Source organism: Oenanthe melanoleuca, chromosome 9 (assembly GCF_029582105.1).
Source record: "Oenanthe melanoleuca isolate GR-GAL-2019-014 chromosome 9, OMel1.0, whole genome shotgun sequence".
NCBI classification, from domain to species: Eukaryota; Metazoa; Chordata; class Aves; order Passeriformes; family Muscicapidae; genus Oenanthe; species Oenanthe melanoleuca.
This window is the reverse complement of record NC_079343.1, coordinates 21,789,887-21,816,594: the sequence shown is the minus strand read 5'-3', so window position 1 is coordinate 21,816,594 and position 26,708 is coordinate 21,789,887. Positions and strand designations below refer to the sequence as shown.

The window sequence follows — 26,708 nt, the reverse complement described above, 5'->3', positions numbered from 1 at the left end:
AGTGGCTTGTACCTGCCCTGAGTCCAGTGGGCAGTTTGCAGGGGGAGGCCACAAACCAGACAAATTAGTTAAGGGGTAGTGACAATAACCCCCTCCCAGTGACTGCATCACCAGCTGTCCCTTCCATTGCTCCTTGCCATCAGCATGCCCTGCCTGCCCCATCACCTCAAGGTACATACAAACCATTACCCCACCTTAAACAATGTTATAACACAATCAGACTCCTTATTAACTTAGTTTATTAAGGACGGCATTTTAATTGCTGTGCAATAACAATCCCGTTGTGAGGGCTCCAGCTGACAGCCAGGGCAGCCCCCAGCTCCCTCCCAAAGAGCTCCCTGTCTTGGCCAGTTCCAGTGTGAGTTGTAGCAGTCAGTGCTGGGCAGCAGTGTCAGTGCTGGGCAGCAGTGTCAGTGCTGGGCAGCAGTGTCAGTGCTGGGCACAATCTCACCCTGGAGACCTGTGCCAGGTTTGTGAGTCCTGCTGCTTCCACATACAGTCCATGGCAGAGGGTGGAAACCATAACTAAGCCAGAATTCCTTCCCTCTTCTCAAAAAGAACTCAGTGCTTCTAGAAAGGGATCTGAGCAGCCTCTCAGCTGCTGTCCCATGACATTAAAGTGCTTCAAACAAAATAGGGTGGATGGAGGTGTGCTGCTGAGGCAACTCCAGGGGAGGGGATCCCAAGTCCAAGCAGCAGCAGGAAGGCTTGGCCTGGGGACAGGCAAGACCAAGGCAGACCAGCATCTGGCAGCCTCAGGGCTGGCAGAGAGATAGAGTCAGCAGAAAGGCAGCTGCTCTGCTGGGGAAAACAAGCAGAAGCAAGACACAAGGCAGCAAAAATGCCAGGGGAGCAAGTGGGGAGCTGAACCCTGCTTTCAGGACTGTCAGGATGCTGCAGGCAGGGCAGAGATGCTACTGTGCAGCAGCCCAGCCCTCAGCAGCAATGTTTGCAGCCACCTCTCCTGGTCCCAGCCTCTTCTCCTCTCCCCAACTCTGCCATCCCCATAGGGAGAGCCCATGAGGGGTCACATCCCAGCCTTGAATAAGGGCATGTGCTGAAAGAGCCACTGCCCCTTGAGGCCTCCTGCCAGTGCATTGCTCCCTGGTCCCTCAACACCCTCCTTGCACGTACACAGGCCACACCATCCTTCCTAACACCCCACATCCCACCTGTGCTGAGGTGCTGCTGGACATGCCATGGCTAAAGCATCCCCCCATGATGCAGAGGCACCTCCTCAAGTGGGCACAGAGCTCACTTTGTCCCACTGGGTCTGACCCTGACCCTGCAGAGCTGTCACCTGTGGCAGGTGTTTCTGTATCAGTGAGGAACCAGTCCTTGGCAGCACCCCAGTGCCAAACTCCTCTCCCCCAGGTATCCCCATTGCAAGCAGGCTGCTTGACCATCCCACCACAGCACAGCTGGGAAGCTTCAAGACTTGCCTGGCTCAGGGACCCTTCCTCCCCCAAGGGAAGCAGGAGACCCTACTGAGAGAGGGGACCAGCTCCATCCAGGGATGAGGAAACAGGAGCAGGGCAGCCCTGGAGATTTTATACTGGTGAGTCCCAAGTAGATCCCATGCCCCCTAAGCAAGCATTTCAAGCAGCACCTCCACGAGGGGGAACACACAGTTAAAAATACAGACAACCACATTAAAAAAATAAACCAAGTCCAGCAGATTAAAAAAAAAACAACAAACTGAGACAGAGGCTTTGGGATGCAGCTGGAGGGATGAGCCTCCACCTGCCTCCCAACAGGTCTCAGGCAGAGAGGCAGCTCCATACAAGGCAGGTCCTGGTGCCAAGAGAGTGAGGTCCCATGCCATCCTTAAAGAAGGACGTATCTCCCTGGTAGGACAGACTGGCAGCATGAGAAGGAAGTAGGGTCAGAAACTTCACTATATCCCGTGGAGGCAGATTTCCACAGAGCCATGGGGATCTGATGCCAAAAGTCCATCAGCACATCCACTTGTGCAGCTGCTCCAGGGGCAATGTCCCTCTGCAGCACAGAGAAATCTGGCACTTTCATCACTGCCACCTCCTCCACTCTGATTCTGGAGAGCAACTGCTCTCCAGCAGTGTCCCACAGCACATCTGAGAAAGGGAGCTGTTAAATATACAACCAACCCCAAACCCCACCCTCCCTCCATGCACACAACCCCCAGCAGCAGAATGAAGGAGGACTGAGACTCGATTCCCTCCTCCAAGGAGCAGATGTGACCAGAGCTTCCAAGTATACAACTGATGAGTAGGAAGTGCTGACCCTTCAGGGGACCCTGCTTGGCTTGGAGCAGGCACAGGGATGGACAGCACAACTCTCCTGGGTCCAGCATGAACAACTGCTCAGAAAAGGTCCCAGTTCTGCCTGCAGGATAGGCAGGAGCAGCTGCCTCCCCCCAAGCAAAGGCATCAGGGAGTGGGAGTGGTACGTGGAGCAGATCCACATGGTGGAATATGCTCCTTTCCCAGCCCAGCACTACTGCATGAGGGAAAAGAGATCCCTCCAAGTCAGTGCTGCAGGCCTCCCAACAGTCCTCCTCATCCCCAGTGTGTGTGGCTCAGTCTCTGGTGATGAAGGCCATGCACATAAATAATCCCAAGATCTGCTCCTTGGCTGCAGGTGCTCATGTGGCTGCCACTGCCTCTGGCTGCTCCAGCCTGTCCTCGCAGTCCGAGGTGTAGGGCTCCGTGCTCTGCTTGTCCATCAGCTCTCTGCGGGCTTGCAGGCGCTCACAGCGGGGACAGGGGCTGGATTTGAAGCAGGATTTGTGGTAGCAGGCTTTGCAGTCTGTGAGGGAGAGCATGGCTGAGTGCTGGTACAGGCTGACAGACTGCCTGACACTACACACCCCAGGTCCCTGCACTAGCTCATGAAGCTTTGTAAGCACAGGAGGGAGGATTTCTGCTCCACACAAGGTCCCTCCCCAAGCTTTCCTGATACTCCACGGAAACAGTGACTTTGCCCCAAATTTTCTCTGGCACTGCACAGGCCAAACCAAGGTTTGCATGTTATCAGGAGCCATTTTATGCCTATTCAGAGGCTGGTCCCAAGATGTAGAGCCAAGCTCTACTCAGCCATTAATACTGAGCATTATCGAGGATGTCTCCTGAAGGAGCCCAGGGATTTCTCAGCAGGCAGGAAGGGTACAGAGACAAAGCCTTCAGGGTCTGGCTGCTCTGCAAGGTCAGCTCCAGCCATCCAGGCAGGGGCAGGGGAGCTGTGTGCAGGCTGCAGCCTGTCCTGTAACCACAGCAGGAGGGAATCCAGGTCTCACAGACACCTGCTTGCTACAGCGACAGCCCCTGTGCCCACAGCTGCCAGGGCAGGCAGCACAGAGCATGGTCAGGAGGGGATCTACAGGCTTTACCATGCCAGCAAACACTGTAACAGTGATCTGGTGCTGTTGTAACACGCTGCAGACACTCTGGGGTCTGGCTCTGTACCTCTTGCTAGCAAAAATGCCACTCAAACTGGAAACAGATCTTGGTGGCCCTAGGGTCTGCCCCCTCCCTGTTTTTCCTCAGTATCTCACCTTCACATGTCCTGCATTTGTTGAGCTCAAAGGGGAAGATGATGTCATCCTCATTCTGGCAGAACTCACAGATGAAGCCTTTGGCTTGGCACAGCTGGAAGGAGAAAAGATGAGGAAAAATCAGCTAAATGCTCATGTTCCTGGCAAGTAGGGCAGAAGGTAGAGTAGAGCAGGACAACAGGACACAGTGCCCTGCTCTAACCATGTGGGACAGCCCTTCCCCAGCATGGAGCACAGGAAGGCTGGATCAACCTGTGTCAGGGGCAGAGGAGAGCCAAAATGGGGTAGCAAATATCCCATTTATGCTGGGTAGGAGCTCTGTGAAGCAGGCAGAACAGTTAACATTGAATCAGTTAATCTGGTGGCTGCCCTGCCCACCAAAGCCTCCCCATCAGTCATCTTTGCAGCAAAACTGCTCCCAAGGCTGTTCCCGAGGGTCCAGAGCCATGCAGGAGGCAGGAGAGGAGGCCTTACCATGCACTTGTCAATGTGCAGGCTGCCTGCCTTCAGGAGCTCCGTCAGGCGAGGCATCAGGTCCCCTTTCTTGATGGCACTGAAGTCACTCAGCGAGTAAAGGTGCAAATCCTCTGTCAAGTGGCCAGGCACTGTGTCAAAGGAGTCCAGGAGGCTGCAAGGACACAGACAACAGAGCTCAGAGGAAAGTGACTCCACTAAGACCCCTCCCTTCACTCCTTATGCTTTCTCTCCCCCTCCAGCCCCCTCTCTCCCCAGAGCTCAATGCACAAGCTGCACAGATTCCCAGTGCAGGACGGCAAAACAGCCCAGGACTCACTCTTTAGCTAGCCTGCATGTCTTGAACATGTTCTTCATGTGGAAAAGCTGGATTCGCAGCAGCTGGAGAGGAAGGGGGGACAAAAAAATCAGTAAGTAGCACAGTCCTTGGCCAAGCAGGTCTGTCCCACTCCCTGTGCTGCTGAAATAACTGCTGCTCCTCAGCTGCTGCTCTCCTGTTTCCAAAGTGTTTACATCACACAGGGCAAGGCGAGCACAACATCATCATGTGCTCCAGGAGATAAACTGAAGCCCAGCTGGACACCAGCCAGAAATTCCTTTTGACATTCCTATGCCACTGAAGAAATCGGAAGAGGTGAATGGAAAGACACAGTGATGAGCTTTTAAGCCTCCAAAATGGAAATATCTGCTTTTCCCCAGCTTCCCTGAAATACAGTTTACAGCTGGCAGCCATCCACCTCACCCAAACTCCACTGAGGAAGGCATGGAACGGGTCTTACCCGCACTTGGTTGAGAGCCTTCACTTTCTGGTACAGGCCAGGATTGATAGCTTGCACGTTGAAAAGTGGGTCACTCCAGATCTTGCTCAGCAGGTCTTTGGAGAAGTTGCTGACATAGTACTTGCTGAAGTCCCACTTGCGCAGGATGCGGCTGGGGATGACGGTCTGGGCGTTCTCGTGGCAGCACTGGCAGAAATACTTGCCCAGGTACTCGCAGTACCGCAGCCGCTTGATGTAATCTGGCCAAACCCAGGCAGACAGGCAGGGTCAGCCCAGGCATGGCCTCTGCTGCACTCCCAACACTGCTCAGCATTTCCAACAAGCAAGGAACTCTGCCTTGCTGGCATCTCCTCCAGCCCACAGTGCTCAGCTGACTGCAAAAGCCTTTGGGACCAACAGTCCAGTCTTGTGCAGCCACAGCTACCTACATATTCAGGGAAGAACTCTGCAGCTGCAGAACCTGCTGGGAGCTTGAGGACCCAACAGCAGACTTTGCATTACAAGAGTCAACATCTGCAATGCCCTCTAAAGGACAGGATGGTTGCTCTTTGCCTCCACCAACTCTGTGACCTCTTAGAAGAAGAGGCTCCTCTGTGGATGGTACACACAAATGCGCAGGCAGAGCCAGCAAAGGCAGTGTACCACTGCTCAGGGGCCTTGTGCTGAGCTCTACCACCACCCACTCACTCAGCATCTTCCCACTTGTTTTCAGGTTCTTCCCCACCACTCTCCAGCTACAGGTCATGCTCCCAACACTCACCAGGATCAGTCCGGATACCGCAGCCCGCACACCGGTAATTCTGCTTGGCCACAGCCACCTTCCTCCTGCCCAGAGACAGAAGACAACATGCATGACCCAGCCCTGATGGTACCTAGCACCAGAATATAGGTACCAGCATAGGCTTGGGAGGTTTATGTGGACAACACATCCAAGGGAAGAAGCCCCAGTGGGTCACACCACAGGCACTGGCTCCATCTCACCATCTCACAGTGGTGACCACTGTGGATTTACCAGCCTCAGAGCAGGGAAACCCAGCAACCAGAGGATAAGCAACCTTGGTGTTGAAGGAAAAGGGATGGAAAGGGCAGGTCCCCTGGGAGCCCCCAGCCCTAGGGTCCTTACGTGAGGGCTGAGTGAACGTTGAAGATGATCTGCGGTCGCGGCGGGGCCCACTCCAGGTTTCCGCGTACCCGAATCCTCAGCTTGTAGATGTCAGCGTGCTCTCCATCGTCGGGAGAAATGGGCAGAGAGTCAGGGATGGGCAGGAGCTGGGAGAGGCAGGCAAGAGGGTCAGATCCCTATCTTGTACTGCAAAGGCAGTGCACCTGGCTGGACTGCCAGAAACCTGCAGCTGCAGCCCTCCAAAAACTGCCAGGCACCAGGTCACCTCTCCAGCTGAATTGGGGGCTGAAGAAGGGCTGGCCCCAGGGATCTGGACACTGCTGTAGAAGGCTGCAGTGGCACAACCCTGCTTGGCTGCATCCATCTCCAAAGCCCAGACAAATCCCCTCCTCAGCCTCCACAAAGGGAGCACTGGGACAAGCAAAGCCCTCTCAGCAGTGCCCTGAAGCCAAGGGTTCAGGGAAGATCAAATGCAATCAGTGAAAGGAACTCACAGCCTTACCTTCTGTGGGGCATCATGTTCAGGGACCAGCCACTCCAATTCAGAGGCAGCTGGGAGCTGCATGCCCTCAAACTGCTTCAGCAAGCCCATGGCCACCGCCTCTGCTGAGTTTGAATTGAGGAAGGAGTGGGATCTAGACAGCAAAGGAATTGTTAGTACTTGACCTCACAGCTGTGTCCTCCTTGGAGCCCCATGCCAGCCCCAGCTCAAGTCAAAGATCCTCCCTTCAACTCTTGTACCTTAATTCTGCACTGCTATACAAGCTTAAAATTAATAACGTGATTGATTTCTGTCTTTGCAGCTGTCCCCAAGCAAAGCTCGCTAATGGCACCACAAGAACTGCTCAGAAGAGCAAGTAAAACTTCACTCACTTGGCAAAACCTGTGCCTGTTTGCAGGGGAAGCTGCAAAGTGACAGGAGTGCCTGCATAAGTCAGAAACAACTGCTCTCCCAGTATGAACCCAAGCAGCTGCCAACCACGGACACTGCTTTGTATTTCACCACACAAAGCAGAGAGTCCCCACACAGGGAGGGTGGAATATCTACTCCAGAGCAAAACAGAAACTGATGCACATGGAAGAGTAGAGTTGGGTAGGAAAGAGAACATGGTACCAAGATGTGTTGCCATGAGGTTGAAGACATACATGGAGTCCGAGGAGAGAAAGGACTTCCTGCTGGAGTCTGGGTTCCTCTTGATGTCTGCATCTGAATCACAAACAGACAAGGTGGAACAGATGGGACAGGGCAGAGGCTTACACTAATTTCAAACCAAAGCTTCAAGGTAAGAGTCATCAAGCTGTTCAAAAGCAGGTGAACTACAGCATCAACTTCTACCAGCAGCACTGAGCAGCAAGGAGCGGTGCAGTCTAATCAGCTGGCTGTCAGAACTACAAGGGAAAAGCATGGTGGGATGCTGTGAACAGCCAGCCTGAAGTTTGGGGGAGATAAGTGGCTGCTGCTACAGGTCACACACCAAGTCCTAGTAGTAACATGGCCTGAAATAGAACACACACTGGAGCCTGGAGAGCAGGCTCCTGCAGGGTTAGCAAGAAGGTTTAGTAGCTTCTCTACACACAGTATGGATGGAAAGGATTAGCAATGGGATGCAGAGCCCTTCTCTCTACTTGACTGTACCATGTAAGATCAGACATTGGCCATGCCACAGCCTGTCAGTGACTGCACAGCCAGGGCTGCCAGCCTGTGCCCAGCACTGCCCAGACACACCAGCATCCCTGCAGTGAAAGGGCCAGCAGCCATGAGGCCAGCCCTCTGCAGAGGTCATCTCCTGAGGAGGGAGGGATCCAAGATAAGGTGCAGGACAATGCAGTCCTGCTCCCTACACCTCTCCATCAGCTCCCAAAGAGCCCTGGGCTGCCCTGCAGCTCAGGTATACCAGGCAGTACCCAGTGGTACCTTCACCACTTGTCTTTCTTTCACTCCAGCAGGTCAAACCCTAACAGGGAATCCATCTTAACAGTAGAAGACCTCTATGTCAGGACACTTCCAGTTGTACAACACAGACAGAAGCAGGCAGAAACCTGTTTCATGGCAGATAAGGCTCCCAGAAAAGGGAAGGAGGCATGCAAGGGGAAAGTACTATAGATCAGGACAGAAGAGTGGCCAAAGTCACAACCTTCATCCCAGTAGGTCTGCTGTTTTGTACCTCTGGGGAGCTCTAGGAATGGTATGGAGAGACCACACCACCCCCAAACAAAAGCCTGTAGCTTCCCCTGCCCCAGTGCCTGGCATGGGGAGGCACAGCTCAGGGTCCCTGCTCCTGTACCCCAAGCAGGTTGACTAACACAAATCTGCAGAGAGCTCACATGATCCCAGCCATGCATCAACTGCACACTGACGCCAAGGGAATCACAGCCTGTGATGTAAGGGAATCACAGCTGAGCAAAGAGCGTCCCCCTGTCCCAAACTTTTCTACAGAGAACAGGACTACCCTAGCAACAAAGGGAGCAAGTCCTGCAATTTACAGACTCACACTGTTGGAATTCAGCTTGGGCACTTGACCTTCATTGTTTGACATCCATTGCTAAAACAAGCACAGGAAAGCATCCTAATGTTAAGGAACCCAAATATCTATGTCATGCAAACTGAATTCTAGCTGCAGAAAACAGGAAATTCAGGCAAACAGCCTTGTAGGGCACCAGCCAGACACACCTGCCATGCTGTGGTGCCTTCTGCTCTGCGCAGGAAGGTCCTGATAGTCCTAGACTATGATGAACACGAGCAAATAGAGGCACACACAGCACAGAGTGGGCCAGGTGCTATGGGGAGGCAGAGCCAGCACACTCAGGCATTGATATGGTGTCAGAGATGGCAGATGGAGCCAGATCTGAACCTAGGCTTCCATGGGAGCTAACACTGCGATCCTGACATCGCTCACTTCCCAACATTCACTGCAAACACTCCCCAAATCCTCATTAGCTACCCAAAACACCTCTGCTGCCAATGCTATCAACTGGGATAGTCCCCAGGAAGTTTGTGAATGGCCCCCAAATCTAAGGTCATCACCCCATGTGCCAGCTTCAGTCAGGATCACAGCCTGGTCTGTGAACACAACAGGGCTGATAGAAAAGATCTGAGCAATGGCAAACCCAGCAGGAGCAACATGCTGGTGCTGAACACCTGACAGGAGAGATCAGCAGCAGCCCAGCAGGCTGTTCCCTTGCTAAAGCAAACAGGGAGCACATGAAGGTTATTTAAACATGGCCAGCAGACCAGAAGGATTACCTAGTACTACTGTAAACAATAAAAACACTAAGCTGCATGTGATCCCAGTGATTAGGACCTTCAGCATGAACAAACTGCCTGTGCCCTGTCTGATCTCATTACTTCTCCCTCGAGAACTTCTTTCTAGAAAGATTCCACTCCAAGTCAAGTCTGAGCAGAACAGGAAGCCTGTGCTTCAGATCAAAGCCATAGCAGGCCAGCTCTGCCAAATCAAGCAAGATAATGCTCTCCAAGGCACTTTGAATGGAGAGCTGGTCCCACATCAAAGAGAGCTCTGCTCTCATTAAGTCCAGGCTCAGCCTTCAACATCTACAGAGCTTCATTGTCCTGTGAAGTCCTACCCCAGGCAAGACAGGTCTTCACCACAGCAGGCACTTTTGATACATCCAAAATACTGCATGGCAAAATGCTCTGGGGGATGGAACCCACAGCAGAACTCTGCATCCACTCTACCTAATCCTGCCACCTCATCCTGCCACAGCTTTTGTTGCTGACATCTAGATGATACTGGAACTAATTCCCAGTTGTGAAGCCAGGCAGATTTTGAAGAAGTGTGCCCGTGCGCACACACACACACCTCGCACACGCGCGCGTGCCCAGGGAGCACTGCAGGGTACCTGAGAACAAGGAAGCCATTGACACTGAGAGGCCGTTCTTGGACATTTGAATCAGGTTAGATCCATCGTTACCATCTGTATGACATGGTGATGACAAAACAGTTCACTTCAGTGCTTCAGCCAGGCCAGAGAGAAAGGGCATAAAACAAGAGCAGCACTCACACGAGGAGAGTCAGAAATGAATTCACACACTCCTCCATGGGCTACAAAACTGAGCCCAAAACCTCACCCTCATGGACTGAAAGGAGAGGTTGCTGTCAATAGTCAGGAGACAAGAAGCTTAAAGCTGAAGACTGTCCACTCCATCTTCTTTTTAAAGTAAGAGAGATGGAGGTACTGCTGAGAAGTGTCATCCAATTCAGAGATGAACAAGTCTCTGAAGGAAATGAATACCCAGCAACTTGGGCTGGTCTCCTGTGGGTGATAAGCTCAGCCACCCAAGCTGCCAGGAGCAGAGACTACAGGCATTGCAGGTTGGGATGTGACCAATACCCACCAGCCAAGAGGTAAGTGGTCAGAGCTATGGCTCCTTCTGCCTGGGCAGGAGAAGAGAGGTTGGCAGCTCTTCCACCTCTCTAGTTGTGACAGCAGCTATGTGAACCAGGCAGTGAAATGGAAACCACCTACCAGCCAGAGGCACAGAATGTTACAGGGTTACAGAAGATTTAGAAGGAAAGTCATGCCGCCACATGAGGGAAACTGATTGCCCTGCTTATACTCAGAATTCAGCCATTTGTTTGGGAAAAGCCATCCTGAAGGCCAGAGGGACAGGATCTTCTTCAGCAGGACTGACCCCAACACAACCACACCAGAAGTCTGTTTGTATGAAAGAGGCCAACACAGCCATTCCCTCCTACCTCGGATCTCATACTCTTCCACATCCTCTGCAGAGCCAGAGTCAGAGAGCCGCATGGAGCCGTGGGAGCTGAACTGGGACCCACTGTCTGTTGCCATGAGACCTGGGAGAAAGGCATCACAGCCAGGTCATCACTGGAAGTGCTCTGAAGGGTCACTGACAGCTATGGGAGATGGGGATAGCCAGGAACAGCCAGGGAAAGGAGGGATGGAGCTCAAGGATGGAAACGCTATGGGTTCAAAATGAAATGACATTCCATAACTCAGTGCCAGCAGTGTTATCAGTGGGTGGTATCTGTCACATTATGGTCTTCAACAGCAGCAGTTTCACAAATCTTGGCACCACCCTGGTAGCAATTTAACTGTTTCCAAGGAATGGGCAGGAAGGCAGGCAGCTATAGGATAGGCAATGGACAGAAAACACACATCCCACTAGCTGAGGAGCCCAAAACACATCACCCACTGTCTGAGCCCATCTCCTGGCAGGTGGGGAACAGGTGCCTGGTGCGGATCTGCTGGCGCCGAATGCGAATCTTCTGTTTAAGCTCCTGGATCTCCTTGTCGCTGTCTTCCTCCTCCTCCTCCAGCTGCCGGCTCATCATGTTGCATTTCATCAGCTCAATGGCAGCAATCAGGGACTCTGAGATGCTGAAGTGGGCATTCTCCTGCAAGAGCAAAAGCATTCAAGGCTATGCCTTGGACAAACTAGGCAGACTTGGTAAAATTTTGTTCAGAAAAGAGCCAGAAAACTGAGAGTTCAGGAATTTGCTAGGAAAGAGCTTATCACTCATGGATAGTGGCAGAAAGATGTTAATCTGTGTCAAAATATCACTCTTCTATGAGGCCCTAGAAAACAAAGCTTTCTTGGGCATCAGAATACTCACAAAACACAAAAGGCATCCTACCAAGAGGATGTGCAACACATCCATTCTGGGGGGTCAGCACATGGCCCTGAGGGGCCCTAACATACTGCAAACCTGCCATGTGTATGACAGATGGACAGATCCCAGCTACCAGACACCACTGAGGAGCTCAGCTTTGGAGTTCTGTGCACAGCTCTACAACAGGCAATACCATGACATTATCCTCCCCACGACAGGAAGTATGCCTGAAGCTGCAGTAAGGTACATTCCCCAATGCACAGAGGCTGCTGCTGCTGCTTCCCTCACCTTCTCCAGGTCTGCACAACTGCCAAAATCCTGCTCAGAGAGGTAGCTGATGAGGGACTGCCCTTCAGAAGGTCTCCTGAACATCCCTTCCCCCGAGCTCAGGTACTGTCCAGAGTCTAGAAAAGCAAGAGACACAGGTATGAGGGAAGGACCTGCTATCTCCATGCCACCAAGCCCTGCCAGCACCTAGACAGCACCCCACAAGCAGGTGCCAGCACTTGAGGCCACTGCAGCCCATGGAGGAACCTGACCAGGATTGAGTGTCCCCACTGAGGCTGGCCATACTCACCATACTCCATGTAGAGGGAGCTGGGTGTGCTCAGCTCACTGCTCTGCGTGGAAGCAGACACTGGCCCTCTCCCTCCACCTGGATCACCATGGGACTCTGGAAGAGAAGGTGACACCAGCACAGCTCAGTACCTCACAGGTGTCCTGCCACTGCACAGGGTGAAATGAAAGGGGCTTGGCATCACACACGCAGGCACAAATGGATGAAAATAAAGAGAGACATCTTCCTGCTCCATGCCACAGCTGAGGGCAAACCCAGGAGGAGGCAAAACTAGAAAGGCATTTCAGGCAGGAGAAGGGGAATGAAGGAGAGAAGATCATGAGAGACATGGAACAGTCATGTCCTGAGCCTTCCTCTGTTTACCCCAGAGCAGAGCTGGGGGACATAACAGGCTCCAGAAAGTACCTCTTGCCAGCCCTTTCTTCCTCAGGAAGCATTCCGAGGGCAGAGTTATCCCCCAGAACAGAGAACAGGAGACACAGGGAAACATGAGCAGCCAAAGAACTGTGGGGGTCCCTGCCCTGCAAAGCAGCCTGGACACCAGTGTAAGGAGGCATCTGAAGGACATGCTCTTGCTCCACTAAAAGCCAGGACTCAAAGCACTGGAGCCTGGGTGCAGTGCTCAAGGTGACCTACACGGGCGGTGGGCAGGGCTCTGCCCCACGCACACACTGTGCTGCAATTCCCTGCCAGACTGAGCCAGTGGAGACTGCCAGGAGCTGGCCTGACCTGAGACCAAGAACAGGTGGTGCTCTACAGAGAGCCATGGCCCCAGGGAGCACCTGGATGGAGTGGCTGGGTGACAGAGGACTGCTGAAGGAGACTGAAAACACCCTGCCTGGAGTGGGACAGGAGATACAGCTCTGGATACATGGCAGGTGCCAGCTGACAATCCTGAGCATAACAGAAGGGCAACCCTGTCCTCCCAACCTTCTACTCACTGCTGTTCCCAGCTTTGTGCCACAACTCTGATGTGGCTGGAGGCTCCTGAGCCCACCAACACCAGCCTCTCCCTGCCAAGGCCATGAAGCAGCAGTCACCAGGATGCAGCTTGGGATCAACCCACCCCATAGGCTGGGAGACGAGACTTGTCAGGGTAGGAGACTCTCACAGCTACTCATTGCAGCCTGACAGGGATTCCTGCAGCCACCTCAACACAGAAACCACCTCATGGGGTGGATGCCTGAGGATGCCAAATACAACAGAGCCTACTGCAGAAAGGTAAAGTAAGGCAGTGCTCAGCATCACCTGTTGGAGCAGGACACAGTGCTGGACACATCTCTCTGAACACCCATCACCCTCAAGGAGGAGCCTTCCCAGATACAGAACCCTCAGCACCCAGATGTGAGCTGGAGAAACCCAGTGTCACTGTTCAGTGGATGCAAAACAAAACAGCCCTTTATTTTGAGCTGCTGGCTTTTTCTGCACGTGGGGCAAAGGGATGGCAGCAACCCAGCATTTCTGGTCAGGGTGAAACCTGCCCTGAGCCCAAAAGAGCATCCAGGAGTCTCAGCTGTGGGTGCATACACTGGAAATCAGTCAACAACAAACCTGCCTGTGCTACAGATCCACAAAATAAAAGGAAAAATTAGATATTGAAGCCCATGTCTAGCTGCCAGCCCTTATTGACTAGGTAAGAGACGAAACCTCTCCTGGCTTCTGGGGCAGCGGGTGGAGGGAAGGGCAGGGGATGCAGCTCAGAGACTTGGTGGCCAGCGCTCCCTAAGGCCATGCAGGGGAGCTGGACACATTTCTGGGTCTGGGCCACTGCTTCCACAAACCAAGCTGGGATCTTCGGTCAGGTCACATGCATAAACCAGACCACACCTCAAAGCATCAGCTGGGACACAGCAAAGAAAGATTTTTTTGTTTGTTTGTTTTCTAAATGAACACTAATGGATTGATGGCAATCCTGAACTTGATGCAATGATCACTAATGAAGGGCTGTTATACTGGCTCCCAAACCTGCCACTGGATCTTCTATTATAATGGTGATATCCCTGAGGCCTCCTGGGCAGACAGAAGAGGAGAAGAGCAGCGTTAAGGGAGAGAAAACAGAGACAGACTGGTTACTACTCAGCAAGGACCTTCACTTCTCCAATGAAGGCAGCATCAGGGCACACTCCCACAGACTGGTTGTCCCCTCACACCCCACTCTCCTCATCCCCATATATTCACTCACGCAAGACCACAGCAGAACCCAGCAGATTACCAGTGGGATGACATCCTAGCAGCTGGATGAGCCCAGGCCCCACTCCCATACCCCAGCCAAGCAAGGCCAGTGGAGAACAGCTGATGCCACAGCATTGCTGCCATTTTCTAAGATTTCAGTAAAAGCTGGTAATACCAGTAACAGTCCAGCCCAGGGCATTCTGGGAAGCAAGATGTCATCCCATCATTCCAGTGTGGAGCTGAAAAGTTAAGGGAAAAGACCAACCACTTGCCCAACGTGATCCATGGAACCAAAGGAGTGGCTGGCATCAGCCTTCTGGTACCAGGGACTCCCATGCCCAAAAGCCATCCCAGAAAAGCTGTCCCATTACCGTGCAACTTCCCAGAAGTCACGTTGGTGTCAGAGTGTGAGCGCGTGTGGCTCTTCTTGAGGATGCCCTGTGGAGCTGAGGACTGTCCCTCCGAGAAGCTGGACCGGCGCAACAGGCTCAGGCCCCTGCTGCCACCTCCACTTGCTCCCTGCTCCCCCAGGGATGATACTGAGTCCAGTTTCTGGGAGCTGCTGGAGGAGAAGAGTTTGGAGCTACTGCTCTTGGTGCTGCTGGTGCTGGTGCTGCTGCCTGCCCGGCCCCGGCGTCCCAAGTTCCCAATGGCCAGGTACTCCGGCCCGTCATTGACATCACTCTGTGGATCATCCTGACTCCCTGTCCAAGTGTCCTCGCTCTGGCTGGTGGTGCTGGAGCTCATCTCGCTGGCTGGAGAGAAAGGGTCTTTGGGTGAGGGGACGTGGAAGCGGGTGACAGAGCTGGGCTGCTCCAGAGGGGACCTGCCCTCACTGAAGGAAGAGGACCGGGTGGACGGGCAGCGCTCCTGGGGCTGGCTGGAGTTGGAGCTGCCACAGGAACTCACTGGTCTCCTGTCTGGACAGAGACAGGAACATGATTTCACACACTGTGGCACAAGGAGACAAGGAGACAAATCCTATGGCAATAAGCTTGTGGCTTCACACCAACATGCCCACCCAGAACAAGTAAATCCCTCCCTCTCATCATGGGCAGAAGCCTTCCATACCCATCCACCCCAAAAAATACATAGGCTGATTAAAAGGTAAAGTCTTTTCCAGATCTACCCTAAGTTCCCCAGCATACCCTTGATACCTGAGAAGGCTTGATGTTGGAGGCTGGAGAAGGACCCAAAGCAGCGCTGCTGTGAGCAGGTGGCAGCAGGGACGCACGGGGATGCAGGGAGGGCAGTCAGACTCTGACTCTTGGTCACTGGAGATGGATTGTCACTCTTCCTGGTAAGCTGAAGAGAGGTGGCATCATCAATAAAACAGCAGCAACAGAAAGGGATCAACCTACAAATGCCAGGTCACCAACCACAAATGAGGCGGCAGTCCTGGGAACATGAGGATGGGGAGGGAAAAACACAGCAGCAGCTCTTTGTTCACAGCTGATTCCCACTGGGAAATTACCAGGCTCTCAGTGAAATGATCCAGGCAGCCCAGCGCTCCCGGCAGACGGCTCTTGTGTCCCTCACTGCTGTGATCACACATCTCTCTTGTCCCAGCAGAAGGGTCTGACACACACAGGGAAGGCAGTGACGTGCCGGCCAGCTGAAAGAACACAGCTCCCATTAACAAAACCTCACTAATTGCTCTCCTCTGGGGACCCAGTGCAAAGAAGGCAGCTGCTGTTTCCCTCCTCTGGAGAGGGGGCAGCTGGCACAGGGCTGCACAGGGGGTCACTGGCATAATGAGCAGGAGTAAGGACCCAGGTGTCCTGGGGTATTGCCCATCCCCTCAAGAAGGTGACTGTCCCTCATGACCAGGCAGCTCTGTGTGCTGGCCCTGAAGCCTGGGACTCTTGGAGAGGGTTTTAAAGGTGCCTCTTACAAGGAACTGGTCCTCAGGTCCTCTCCTCAAATCCTTGGTGTAAGCCTGAACCAAGGTATCCCACACAGCCATCATCCCACCCTGATCCCTTACAGGTCATGCAGGCAGGACAAGGAGAGTTCCCCATTCTCCTCCCCTCTTGGAGACACTTTTACTAGTTCCAAGTCCAGCCCCTTGTTCAAGGGCTCTGCATGCCCTGAATGTGACCTTGAGTGAGCAGCCAAAGCCAGCTGGCATCAGCTGTAGAATCTGGGGCCTCAACTCACCATGGAGGTGTCGATTTGAGCCAGAAGCCTGGGGTTGTTCTGCTCAACAGCTTCCAGGCACTGCAGCATGGCTGTCACGTGGGCGTCACTGAGCAGGAAGGCAGTATCTGGGGACAAAAAATTGCTGCTCAAGGGAGTCCCTCACTCCCACACAGCTTGGAAATGCCACCAGCTATTTTCCTAGTAAGAAGGAAAAGGCCCGTTGCTCTTTACCTGCGTAGAACTTCCTGATGTACTGGCGGTTCCCCAGGAGCGGCCGCAGCTGTGCTGACAGGCAGTGGCACTGCAGGCTGTGCTGCAGCCACAGCTGTGCAAGGGCCTGGTCCCCTGGGCCCTCGGGGTCACGCTGGCTGCTCTCCTGCAGGCTGATGAACTGGAAAGGGACGTCAGGCACAGGTTAAGGCAGGCAGAGACAAGAAGGGGAGCAGGGCTTGTTCCACCGCATGGCTTTGGTCCCCTTGATAACAGCAGCTTTGCCATGCCAGTCACCATCAGCAGGAAAGGGCATGTCCCAGCAGCTCCCCAGGCACCAGGGAAGCAAAAACACCAGGCAGGAACAATGCTTCAAAGGTCAGCCAGTGACCAAAGTCCTCTGGCAGCCACCAGCATATTGAACTTCTCTTGCACACTCTCCCACCCATGAGCCTTGCCCCTAACCTGGAGGGACCCCATGCTCCCAAATCCAATCTGACCCTGGTGGAGACAGTCGTTTTCTTGCTGACACATTAACTGGGAAAGGCTATGGCAATGCCTGAGCTGCTGCACCTTGCAGAGCTGGACTGGAGTCACACTCCATTCCCCCAGCAGCATGCTGGAAACAGGGACCACCAGTGACCAGCCCTTTGTGCCCATCCACAGCAGGAACCATGGATGTCAGCTCAGGACAGCCAGGGACCAGGAGCATCCCCATATGCCAGTGGCTGGCACAAGTCAGCAATGGGAAAATAAATGCATGGTGAAGTCACAACGCAGAAATGGGACAGCCCAGACCCTTAGAGATCTGCACAGACACATGAATCATCCCTGTGCAAACACAAGCACTGCTTGTGCCAGTTCCCTTGGTGATGCCTGCTGCACCCAGCCCAGCAGAACTGGAGACTGGCCTGGGAGAAATAAGCAGCCAATTGTCTCAGCCCAAGCCACACTGAGTTCCCAGGACACGGCTTGTACCCAAAGACATGGCTGTGTCAGCTTCCACAAGCCATGGAGCCCCTTTACTCACAACAGTCCAGGCACCACTGTCCCATGTGTGAGGCTCCAGCCCAGCTGCCCTTTCCCCTCCCACTGGGCACTCAAGGCAACCCCCCAGAACTCACCTTCTCCAGGTGATGAGCAGAGCCTGGACTCAGCCAGCGAATGTCCTTCACAAACTGCCAGTAATCCTTCTGTCTGCAGCACACCTGCCCAGGACAGGCACAGTCAGGTACCATCTCCCACGTGCCAGTTAAATGAGCACACCCCTCTCAGTCCCTTGCTGCCATGAGAGGCCATGCTGTTTGCCTCAGCTTTATTCAGACAGGCGTTTTCTCAGTTATTCTTCCCCTTAGAGAGGAACTGCAACAGAGTTTCTGTTTTTCTCTCCACCCTATTGGTTGTAAACACAGACCCAAAAAGTCTCTCTTCAACGAAAAGCTCATTATTTTTACTTCCATGCCCATTTCCTCTTTCACAAGCAACAGAGAAATGGCTTCTGTTTTGGTGGTTTATTTGGTTTGGCAGGAGAGTAGCTTGTTTTATAAGACTAGAAAACTAACATCGCAATTTTAGTTTTCTAGACTGAATTCAGTTTTCTGGACAAACAAATAGAATGAATTCAAAAAAATTGAAAATCTCTTACTCTAGTTTTCTCAACATGTACATATGGATTTTTTCACTTTTTTTTTTTTTTTTTTTTTTTTTAATATTCCAAACTGTAGGCAAAGAAGTTGCCAAGAAGATAAAAAGTGAATGGAAATGTTTTGCTGGAGCAACTATGAACCAACTGCTGTTAGGAAGCTGTATTTTTAAGGGCCTCCTTTTGCAACTCGTATAGCTTGATTGGTGTCACCCATGCCTGATTAGATGAGACATTCCTGAGTGGAAGAGCTGTCTCTGCCTACAGTAAAAGCACTGAGGAAGGTAACACACCATCCTGCTTTGCAGGTCTGGCATGAGCTGTTACCAACAGAGCGACAAGTACAAATCATTTAAACCTCATTTCCTGGAGCCTGTGAATAGCAGGTCTGTCAGAAGGAAACACTGCACTCCTCACATGGAAAAGGTCTCCCAGAGAAGGTCCCTGGTCCATGCAGCTGGGGATTAACAGGAACAGAGCAGCACCTCAACTAATGCTGTCTGTAAACTCAATAAATCCAGGGAGCAAAGCTCCCTGCTCAGACAACCTGGCAGTCTGGCTCTTCCTGGAGGTTTATTAGCTTGGGTGCAGCACTGCATAGGTGCAGTTTTCCTGATCTGGGACCCAGCTGGCCAGTGCAAGCTGCCTGGGGCTCCTCTGTGCCACTCTCTTCTCCCTGGGTGGCAGAGCCACTGATGGGAAGCCTGTCCCCAGGCAAGCCCTGCAGCCTTGCTTCAGCTTTCCACTGTAAATTAATTGTGCTGAAGGGGAGATCTTCAAGCCTCTGCACACAAGTGGGAAAGAGAAATTCTTCCAGGCAGCCATGAAAGGGGGGAAGGCTGGGTGAACAACTGCAGGCACAACAAGAGCCTGGAAAGAGTGATCCCATTCACATAGAGCACAGGCTTGGCTGCCAGCTCCTTTTACTAACACAGCTAACCAGAAACAGTAAAGATGCGAGGTTTCTCTTGCCAGGCCTCGCTGGGGACTTGTCCAAGTGCAGATGATACGGGGCTGACTCACTGCAAATGCAATTTAATCGCTTGGCTGCAGCAGAAAGGAAGGAGAAAGGGGCTGGCCTCAGCACAGGGGGCACAAGTACTCAGAAAAACCATACTGAAAGTAGATGAGATAGAAAGAATGTGCACCCAGTCCCTCTGACAGCAACAGCATTTACCAGGCAAGCTCAGTCCCTGCTTGGATCACTTCCCACCCTGTTAAAAGCGCTGTGCCCACACTGCAATGAGCACAGAAGTGAGCTGCAGCACCTGCCTGTGACAGGCACTGAGACTGTGACAGACAGACAGACAGTCGTGCTGGCAGGACAGAGCCATACCTTGTCGTGGATGAGCCCGTGGTACAGGATGCTGTGCATGTCTCTGCAGAGCCGCTCCAAGCCGCCATACTTGGACCAGACATTTGGGTTGCTTATGGACACCAAACCTTCCACTGTGGTCTTCAGGTTGCCAAGGAGCTTCCAGTGCTCCCTCCTGCAGAGGAACACAGCAAGATATATCAGACATACAGAAAGAGGAGCTTCACAACAGGAACATGGTACTGCACTCTCTTGAAGAAACTCTGTTCAGGCTGAAACCTCTCGTGGTCCAGAAGCCAGCAAAGGTGAGCTGAAGCACTTTGCACATCCCTGTGGTCTCCCCACACATGGTTTGTGGACAACAAGCGTTATTGTAATGATTCTTCTGATGAGTGATTCTTCTCCTGAGCCACCAGGAGACAGACAGAATATATTGATGGCTCCTGCAATGTACCACATGCCCAGTCTGGGCCAAAAAAGCTGGGGATTAACTTTCTAGCAGGCAATTGCTTCACTGACATGTTCTCTCTAAGAGAGCAGCAGCCCCTCAGGAGCACATCAGCTGAATGGAAGAGTCTCCACATAAAGCAGACCCTGTGTCTACAGAGCAGCACTCCCTGAGCAATCACACCTCATCAAGAGCTCCAGCCCTGTCAGGATGCAGAGGTGCTCCTTTCCCAGGGTGGTGACACTTCATCTGCATCTCCAGCTGTACAGCCACTCTCTGGGCCCTGCCCTGCAGTAGGCACAACTTGCAAAAACATTATGATGTTATAGACAGAGATTAACAAACTGCTGGTGAATTTAGGAGTATCCACAACAGTTCATCAGTACCATCCCCTCTGGCTGCCCTGCATACAGCAAGAAATCACCATTATCTACCACAAAGCAGGAGTGATGGTGCAGAGAGGTAACATCATTTGACTATGCAAAAGCAGCTTTGGGGAAGAAAGCTTTGGGTGACTGAGGTTCCCACTCAAGCTGCTTCAATGTTGCCAGATGAACAGCAGCTGTCAAAAACACATATCAAATAGGACCCACTCTCTCAGAACAGGAATGTTGCAAGGTACAGTTAGGAGAGTAAATAACAAAAAAAAAAAAAAGTCTCTGCAGAGTTTTTAACAAAAGCACCCTAATTGGCACCTTAGCATGAAAGTTCAGGCAAGAAACCGGCAAGAAACAAGATGGTGTTTCAGCAGTTAGTCCCTCCCACAGCCAAAACCAAACTGGATTTCCAAAACACAAGGGGGAAAAGAAGGAAAAAACTTAACATAAATAACATTATTTTAAACTGTTCTCATTTCATCCCTTGGGAAAAAGTGTGGGCCACATACTTCTTTCTGGTAATTAAAACAAAGCTTTTCTCACCAATATTCTTGTTTTGAGATTTCTTCACCACTGCCAAACTGATCATTAATTACTGACTCTGCTTCAAGCTCCCCATTCACTTTTCTTCCTCATGAGGGAAACATCACCACTGTCAGTGCCCACCTAAGCATAAACCACACAGAAGCCAACCCATTCCACCTGTCACCCTGACAGCACCAGAGCCCTAAACCAGACCTGCAGTGCATGTGGCAGCACGTGTATGTTTATGTTGTGCTTAGACTAATAGGGACAGGGCTTTATCTCAGAAGAGACTGAAGAAAAATGCACAGATATAAATCAAAGGCAGCTTCCTGAAGGAGATACAGGTTGGGGAGACACAAAAAAAATGATCCAGCTCTGCTGAATTCATGGGCTTTTCCTGTCCCTGCCCTGAGTGATGCAGATGTTCTTTGTCTGTGGATGCCCAGAGAGGAATTGGCAGTTCCTGGTCAAAGAGCACCTGCAGCCACTGAGCTCAAAGCATCAGCAGCTCCTCCCTAAGATATTTCTGACACTCAGAGTTAGGAAATGCAAGTGAAAGCTCAGCCACACCACTGATATTCCAAGTCAGTGAGTCAGGGGAACTCCCTCCCATGTTATTTCATGCTAAAAAAAGGAGGTGATGCAGACAAGGATGTGAGGGTAGCACACACAGAGATGTGCCTTTCCAAATGAATGGTCTCATTAAAGGACTTGTGCATCTCAAGAGGTGGGAAGCCAGGATTCATGGCTCTTTCCTAGCACAGGGAAACTAAGGGTAAGCAACCCTTGAACAAAATAATCTCAAAATATTAAAACATTGTACACAGAAGCACATAGAAAATAAGCCATATAATTAAAGCACCTTTGCAGAGGTGACTGTGAGCCCACCAAAACTGAATTAAATCCTGGTAGGACAGTAAGTATCCTATGGGATTTGGTGGCCTAAAGCAGTCCAAAAGTTGGACACACAAGACCTTTCTGATACCCAAACCCCAGATGTTTCTGGGCTGGAACATGCTGAAAAGTACACAGTGACACAAGGTTGAAGAAATGACAATCCATACAGTTGGCTGCAGTTGGCAGGGCAATTGGGAGAGCACAGGTAAACACATTTCAGCTTTGACAGGACTCTGGGCAACCCTGAATTAGCAGCAGGGTTTGCTCCCCTCCCACTAACATAGCCTGTTTTTTAGCTGCTAGGAGGGATGGAGAAAGCACAATTTCCTTTTTCTGCTGGTGTTCAGAACATTATTAAGAAATCTGCTTTTTTTTCCTGAATAAGAAGAATTCTCCTTTGCTAGTGCTATAGAAAGCCTGGCATGGGGTAAGGCAAATTCATATTACGACATGAAAACACCCAATTTACAATAAGGGCAAAGTGAGTAATACCCCAGAGGGTCACAGAAAAAGACCAGAGATTCCCCTGCAAGAACCACACATGCTTCTGGCTCTTCTGATCTAGCAGAGTTTGGTTCCCCCAGCCAGAAGGGCCAAGGGTGCTTGCAGGGGCCGTGGAGCAGCAGTGAGATCTCTCCTCCCTTAAAGACAACCTCTGATCCAGCCTCCAATTTCAACCATTAGCTCCACAAACTTGGCACTGGGTCTCCTTTCCTTACCACAACAAACTCCATCTTCAAGTACAGCAACATCAACACCTGCCATCGGGAACTGTCCCAAACACAACTGAACCTTTTACACTGGAGCGATAAAAGACAGGATCCAGCCTTGGAGCAAAGAATGGCTGAATGCTGCTACTGCTGACAACAGGGAATGCTGCTGGCTCTTCCAAGGCTTTCTCAGCCCCTCCAGGCCAGCAAGGGTAGGAACTTCTCTTGGTTCAAGTCAGCAAAAGTGACTCACAGCAGAGGCAGGGAGTCATGCTGCTGACTTCTTCGTATAAAATAAAACCAAACCCTGACTGGTTTTGGATTTCCTGGATTGGACTTTCTGAAACAGAATCACACAGGTAGCCAGTGTTCAAAAATGAAAAATAAAAATGAAGCCCATCTTTCTTGCAAATGTATCTGCTGTGTATCTCCTGTGCTCTGCAGGAGGCACCCAGCAATGGCTGCTCGAATCCTCACCTCCACTTGGAAGACTCTCTTGATCCTTCTTAGCACACTAAAGAGGTTGGGCTAAGGATGCTGAGGTTATGGAGGGACTTCTGACAAATCTCCAAGGACACCCATTCCTGTGCTGGCTGCCAGCTCCTCCTGCAGAAACCGAAGATGCCACGTAACCTGCGCTGCGCAGAGCCTGCTCCCGCCTCGCTGTCCCACATCTCCCAGACAACCAGCAGCCCCTTCCCTGGACTCCCCCGCCTGCTCCTCCACAGCTCAGCACTGCTGGGAAAAGGGATTAAAGAAAGCCTGGCTTCGTGCAATTCATCTGCAGTCAAGGGGAGTGGCTGACAGGCAGAGGAAGCCAGAAGAGCTCTGCCAGCCCAGCAGGGATGGGCAGGAATAGCTGAGCGGGCTGGCTGGAAAAGGGACACGCAGGGGAACTTGCATTCATGCAAAGCTGGCACTGATACAAAACAGAGGCAGACTACAAAAGGTGCCCCCAGCAAACACAGCCCAGAGATGCTGCTTGCTGATGCATTCTTGCTCTGTGCTGGTAAAGGATGAGGGAAGAAAACTGGGATTAAAGGTGTTTTTTAACCTTCCATGGCAGATAGCTTTACCCGCTCACCTGGCTAAGTCTCTCACAAGCAGATGACCACAACTGTGGACCCAGGGTACTGTCCATTGGGCTTCAATCTGCACAGGATCTGCCTGTGACAAGCATGCAGGCAGCCAGAGGCAGTGACAGGCACAGCAGACCCCCACAGCAGCCTGCCTCTCTGAGAGCAGCTGCTTACACCCCTCTATTGCTCACAGCACAGGTTCCCTTTAGGAACCCTGTCCTCTGGCCCTGTTGTCCCTTGCTGGTGCCAGAGACAAAGGTGGCAGCCCTTTGCTAACCTGCCGAACTGGCAACTGGCCCACCTCTGCTCCCCCTAGGATTGCAATGTCCTCTGCACCACCCCAAGAGCCCTGCTCTCTGCCCAGCAGGACAGCACTAACCCTCCTGCCTCCAAGGACAATATCCTCCCTGGACATTGGCATTACAGCCCTGCCACTCCATGCATTGCACACCTGCTGCTAGGAGAAAAAAATCCAGCACAAGATCCTCATCTTCCTCTCCTGTGCTGGCAGAAGGATGGACTTCAGCACAATAACTTTTGCTTGTGCATTTCCTGTAATCCACAGGAAGACGGATGCAGTGATCTCTATCTTATCACTATGAGTAATTGCTACAATCCAGTGTGAAATGGCACCTCACTGGGAATAAAAATGCTAACCACATCACAGAAAGGACAAGGCAGTGTAAAGCCCATTCAGGTTCCTCCTCAAGGCATCAGTGCCAACCAGGAGAACAAGCAGGCTCCTGCATGTGCCAGCACTGGTGGGGGACGATGCCCTCCTTGTCCCTGGGGGAGTGCTGGGGGTGGCACCGCCCCAGTCCTATTACTCACACGATGGCAGAGTCTGGTAGTGCAGGACTTGTGCTTGCAAAGGCAAGAAAACCAACAAAAATGAGCCTGGAAAGACAGAACAGTGAATGTAGCCAAGTGTCTGAAGCACTAATAAAGATGAGAACAGCTCAAACTGTGCAAATCAGAAGGCACCCCAAACCCATGCTATAGCTTTAAAAGCACCAGTAGCACTTTCCCAGTGATATGGCAAGCAGGAATAGAGCTACTGGCTGAGCCCCTCAGATAAGGAATGCTTCTGTCCCATATCACGTTTCAGCTGCTCCTTCCTCCCCAGCCAACACTTCCAATTTCCATCCAACATTCACCCTGCACTTGTGAGCACCAGGGCAAAAACAATGCACCTGTAAAAACCTGAAGTTAATAGGACTCGCCATCAAAACACCTCCAGGACACAGCCTCTGCTGCTCACAAATGCTAACAAGAAAATAAAAAACAGGCCTGAAGAACATATGAAGACCACGCAACCAAGGTCACCATGCTCACCGCCAGCCATGTGCAAGGGCCTTCAGGAATGAGAAGATAAATTAAGAAATTTCTGTTCAGTAGCTAGAAGAGGGGATGCCAGGACAGGCAGGAAGGAGAGGAGATAGGGTGCCAGAGCTGCAAGCTGCAGAGCCACCCGAACAGCAGCGCGGCGTTAGGGCGGGGTGGTTTCACCCTTGAGCTCGAGGCGCGTGAAGCAGAGGCCTGGCAGCTGCTGTGCTGGCCATGGCTGATGGGAACAGAGTGGGGACAGAGCATCAGGTACTGAGGGCACACACCCATAGCTGTCACTGCCCCTCCGGGGACCAGGACTCCTTCCCAGGGCATGGAGCAGAGAGATGTGCTGGCCTTGGGTGGGCGATGGTTCTGACAGCCCGGCCCACTGTGCGCTTCCTCCCACGGGGGACCGAGCCGGGGGCAGTGTCACGCTCTGCAAGTAGCGATCCCACTCCCGAGGGGTTTGTCCATTCCCTGCCAGCCCCCAGCTACCCCCACACCTGTGCCCTGCCGCTGGCTGTGCACACACTCCCTCCCACCCACCCACCCACCCACGCAGGACGCGCGCTCTGCAGGAGCATCCCCTGCGCATCCCTGCTGCTGCCCAGGCACCCCGCGCCTGCTGCCGCTGCTGCCACACGCACATCCCAGACACACTTACACACGCACACGAGTGTGCGGCACCCCACGCGCGCACACGCGGCACCCCGCCGCGCCGGGCGCGCACACGCCGCCCCACACCCCGGCACGGCCGCTGCGCGCCGCGCCCGCGCCCCCGAGACACGCGCGCCCCCGCCTCCCGCGTGTGTCCCGCCGCGCGCGGCCCCACCTGCTCTCCGCGTGCCCCGCGTGGGGCCCGATCTCCATCCCGGGCGCGCGCGGCCCCGCCGCGGCCACCGCGACACCGTCGCGCGGGAGGGGCGAGAGCGCGCCCCGCCCCGCCCTGCCGCACCCGCGGACTACAGCTCCCGGCGTGCACCGCACACCACGGCGCACCCAGGGCAGCGGCGGACTACAGCTCCCAGCGTGCACCGCGGCGTTCGGGCGCCATGACGGGAGGTCCGCTGCGGCCTCCCCCTGCCCCGGAGCTTTCAGAGTCACCCGACTTCAAAATGCTCGGAAAAACACAATGATTGCTGATATAACCCTCACCAAATCCTGCCTCGGATGTGATGAGGAAAATGCGATGGGAAAAAAACCAACCAAAACCGTGTCCCAGAGGGACAGCTCATGCACTGATGACACCTGCAGAAACGGAAAGAGGATTCTGTTCTACCGCCCACTGTAAGGAGGATGTGAAAAATAAAGCAGAATAAGATGTGCCTTCCACCGAAATGCAGTGAAATGAAAGTTCAAAAAGGAAAAAGTGATGCTGCTGTCTTTCCAATGAGAATAGTCAATGACAAATTATTATCGGAGATAAAACCTAGATACGTCTGTGATGTGGTCTGGTGCCTCAGAAACTAAAGCCAGGCATTAGTACAATGGAAATTCCCTATAACTGTTACTTGAAATCATAACTATATGCTGCATACATTAAAAAGCTGACATTTTCTATGTGGTTTATTTTACCAATACGCTACTTCTGCAGCACATGGGTTCAAGGTTCTGTACTACAACATGTTTTTCAGAAGCTGCTTAATGGAGAGCCCAGGACTCCTCATGCATCGTAATTGTATACAAGTGTGGAACAACAGGCAGAAACAGTCACCAGGCAGAAATTTCCCTTCATGGAGTGTACTGCACTGTTTCAAAACACTGCCTATACTTGGCATGT

At 52.4% G+C, this 26,708-nt stretch overlaps 1 protein-coding gene across 4 annotated transcripts; it reads right to left on the bottom strand.

Moving 5' to 3' along the window:
* Nucleotides 1-222: 222 nt before the first annotated feature.
* RUBCN (rubicon autophagy regulator) lies at nt 223-25,848 on the bottom strand. 4 transcript variants are annotated; one of them, XM_056498654.1, is made up of 23 exons: nt 25,761-25,848; nt 19,585-19,738; nt 17,731-17,814; nt 16,628-16,787; nt 16,415-16,521; nt 15,729-15,869; nt 15,412-15,559; nt 14,626-15,174; nt 14,048-14,092; nt 12,083-12,178; nt 11,794-11,909; nt 11,088-11,289; nt 10,627-10,728; nt 9,770-9,844; nt 7,055-7,115; nt 6,411-6,543; nt 5,909-6,054; nt 5,546-5,610; nt 4,786-5,024; nt 4,326-4,387; nt 4,007-4,160; nt 3,533-3,626; nt 223-2,787 (listed from the first exon to the last, which is right to left on the bottom strand). In XM_056498654.1, the coding sequence occupies exons 1-23, from the start codon at nt 25,796-25,798 to the stop codon at nt 2,624-2,626; spliced, it is 3,135 nt and encodes a 1,044-aa protein (XP_056354629.1). In that variant the 5' UTR covers nt 25,799-25,848; the 3' UTR covers nt 223-2,623. The 4 variants fall into 4 exon arrangements, with proteins under 4 accessions (XP_056354629.1, XP_056354631.1, XP_056354630.1 ...); XM_056498656.1 differs by lacking the exon at nt 9,770-9,844; XM_056498655.1 differs by lacking the exon at nt 14,048-14,092.
* Nucleotides 25,849-26,708: the final 860 nt, after the last annotated feature.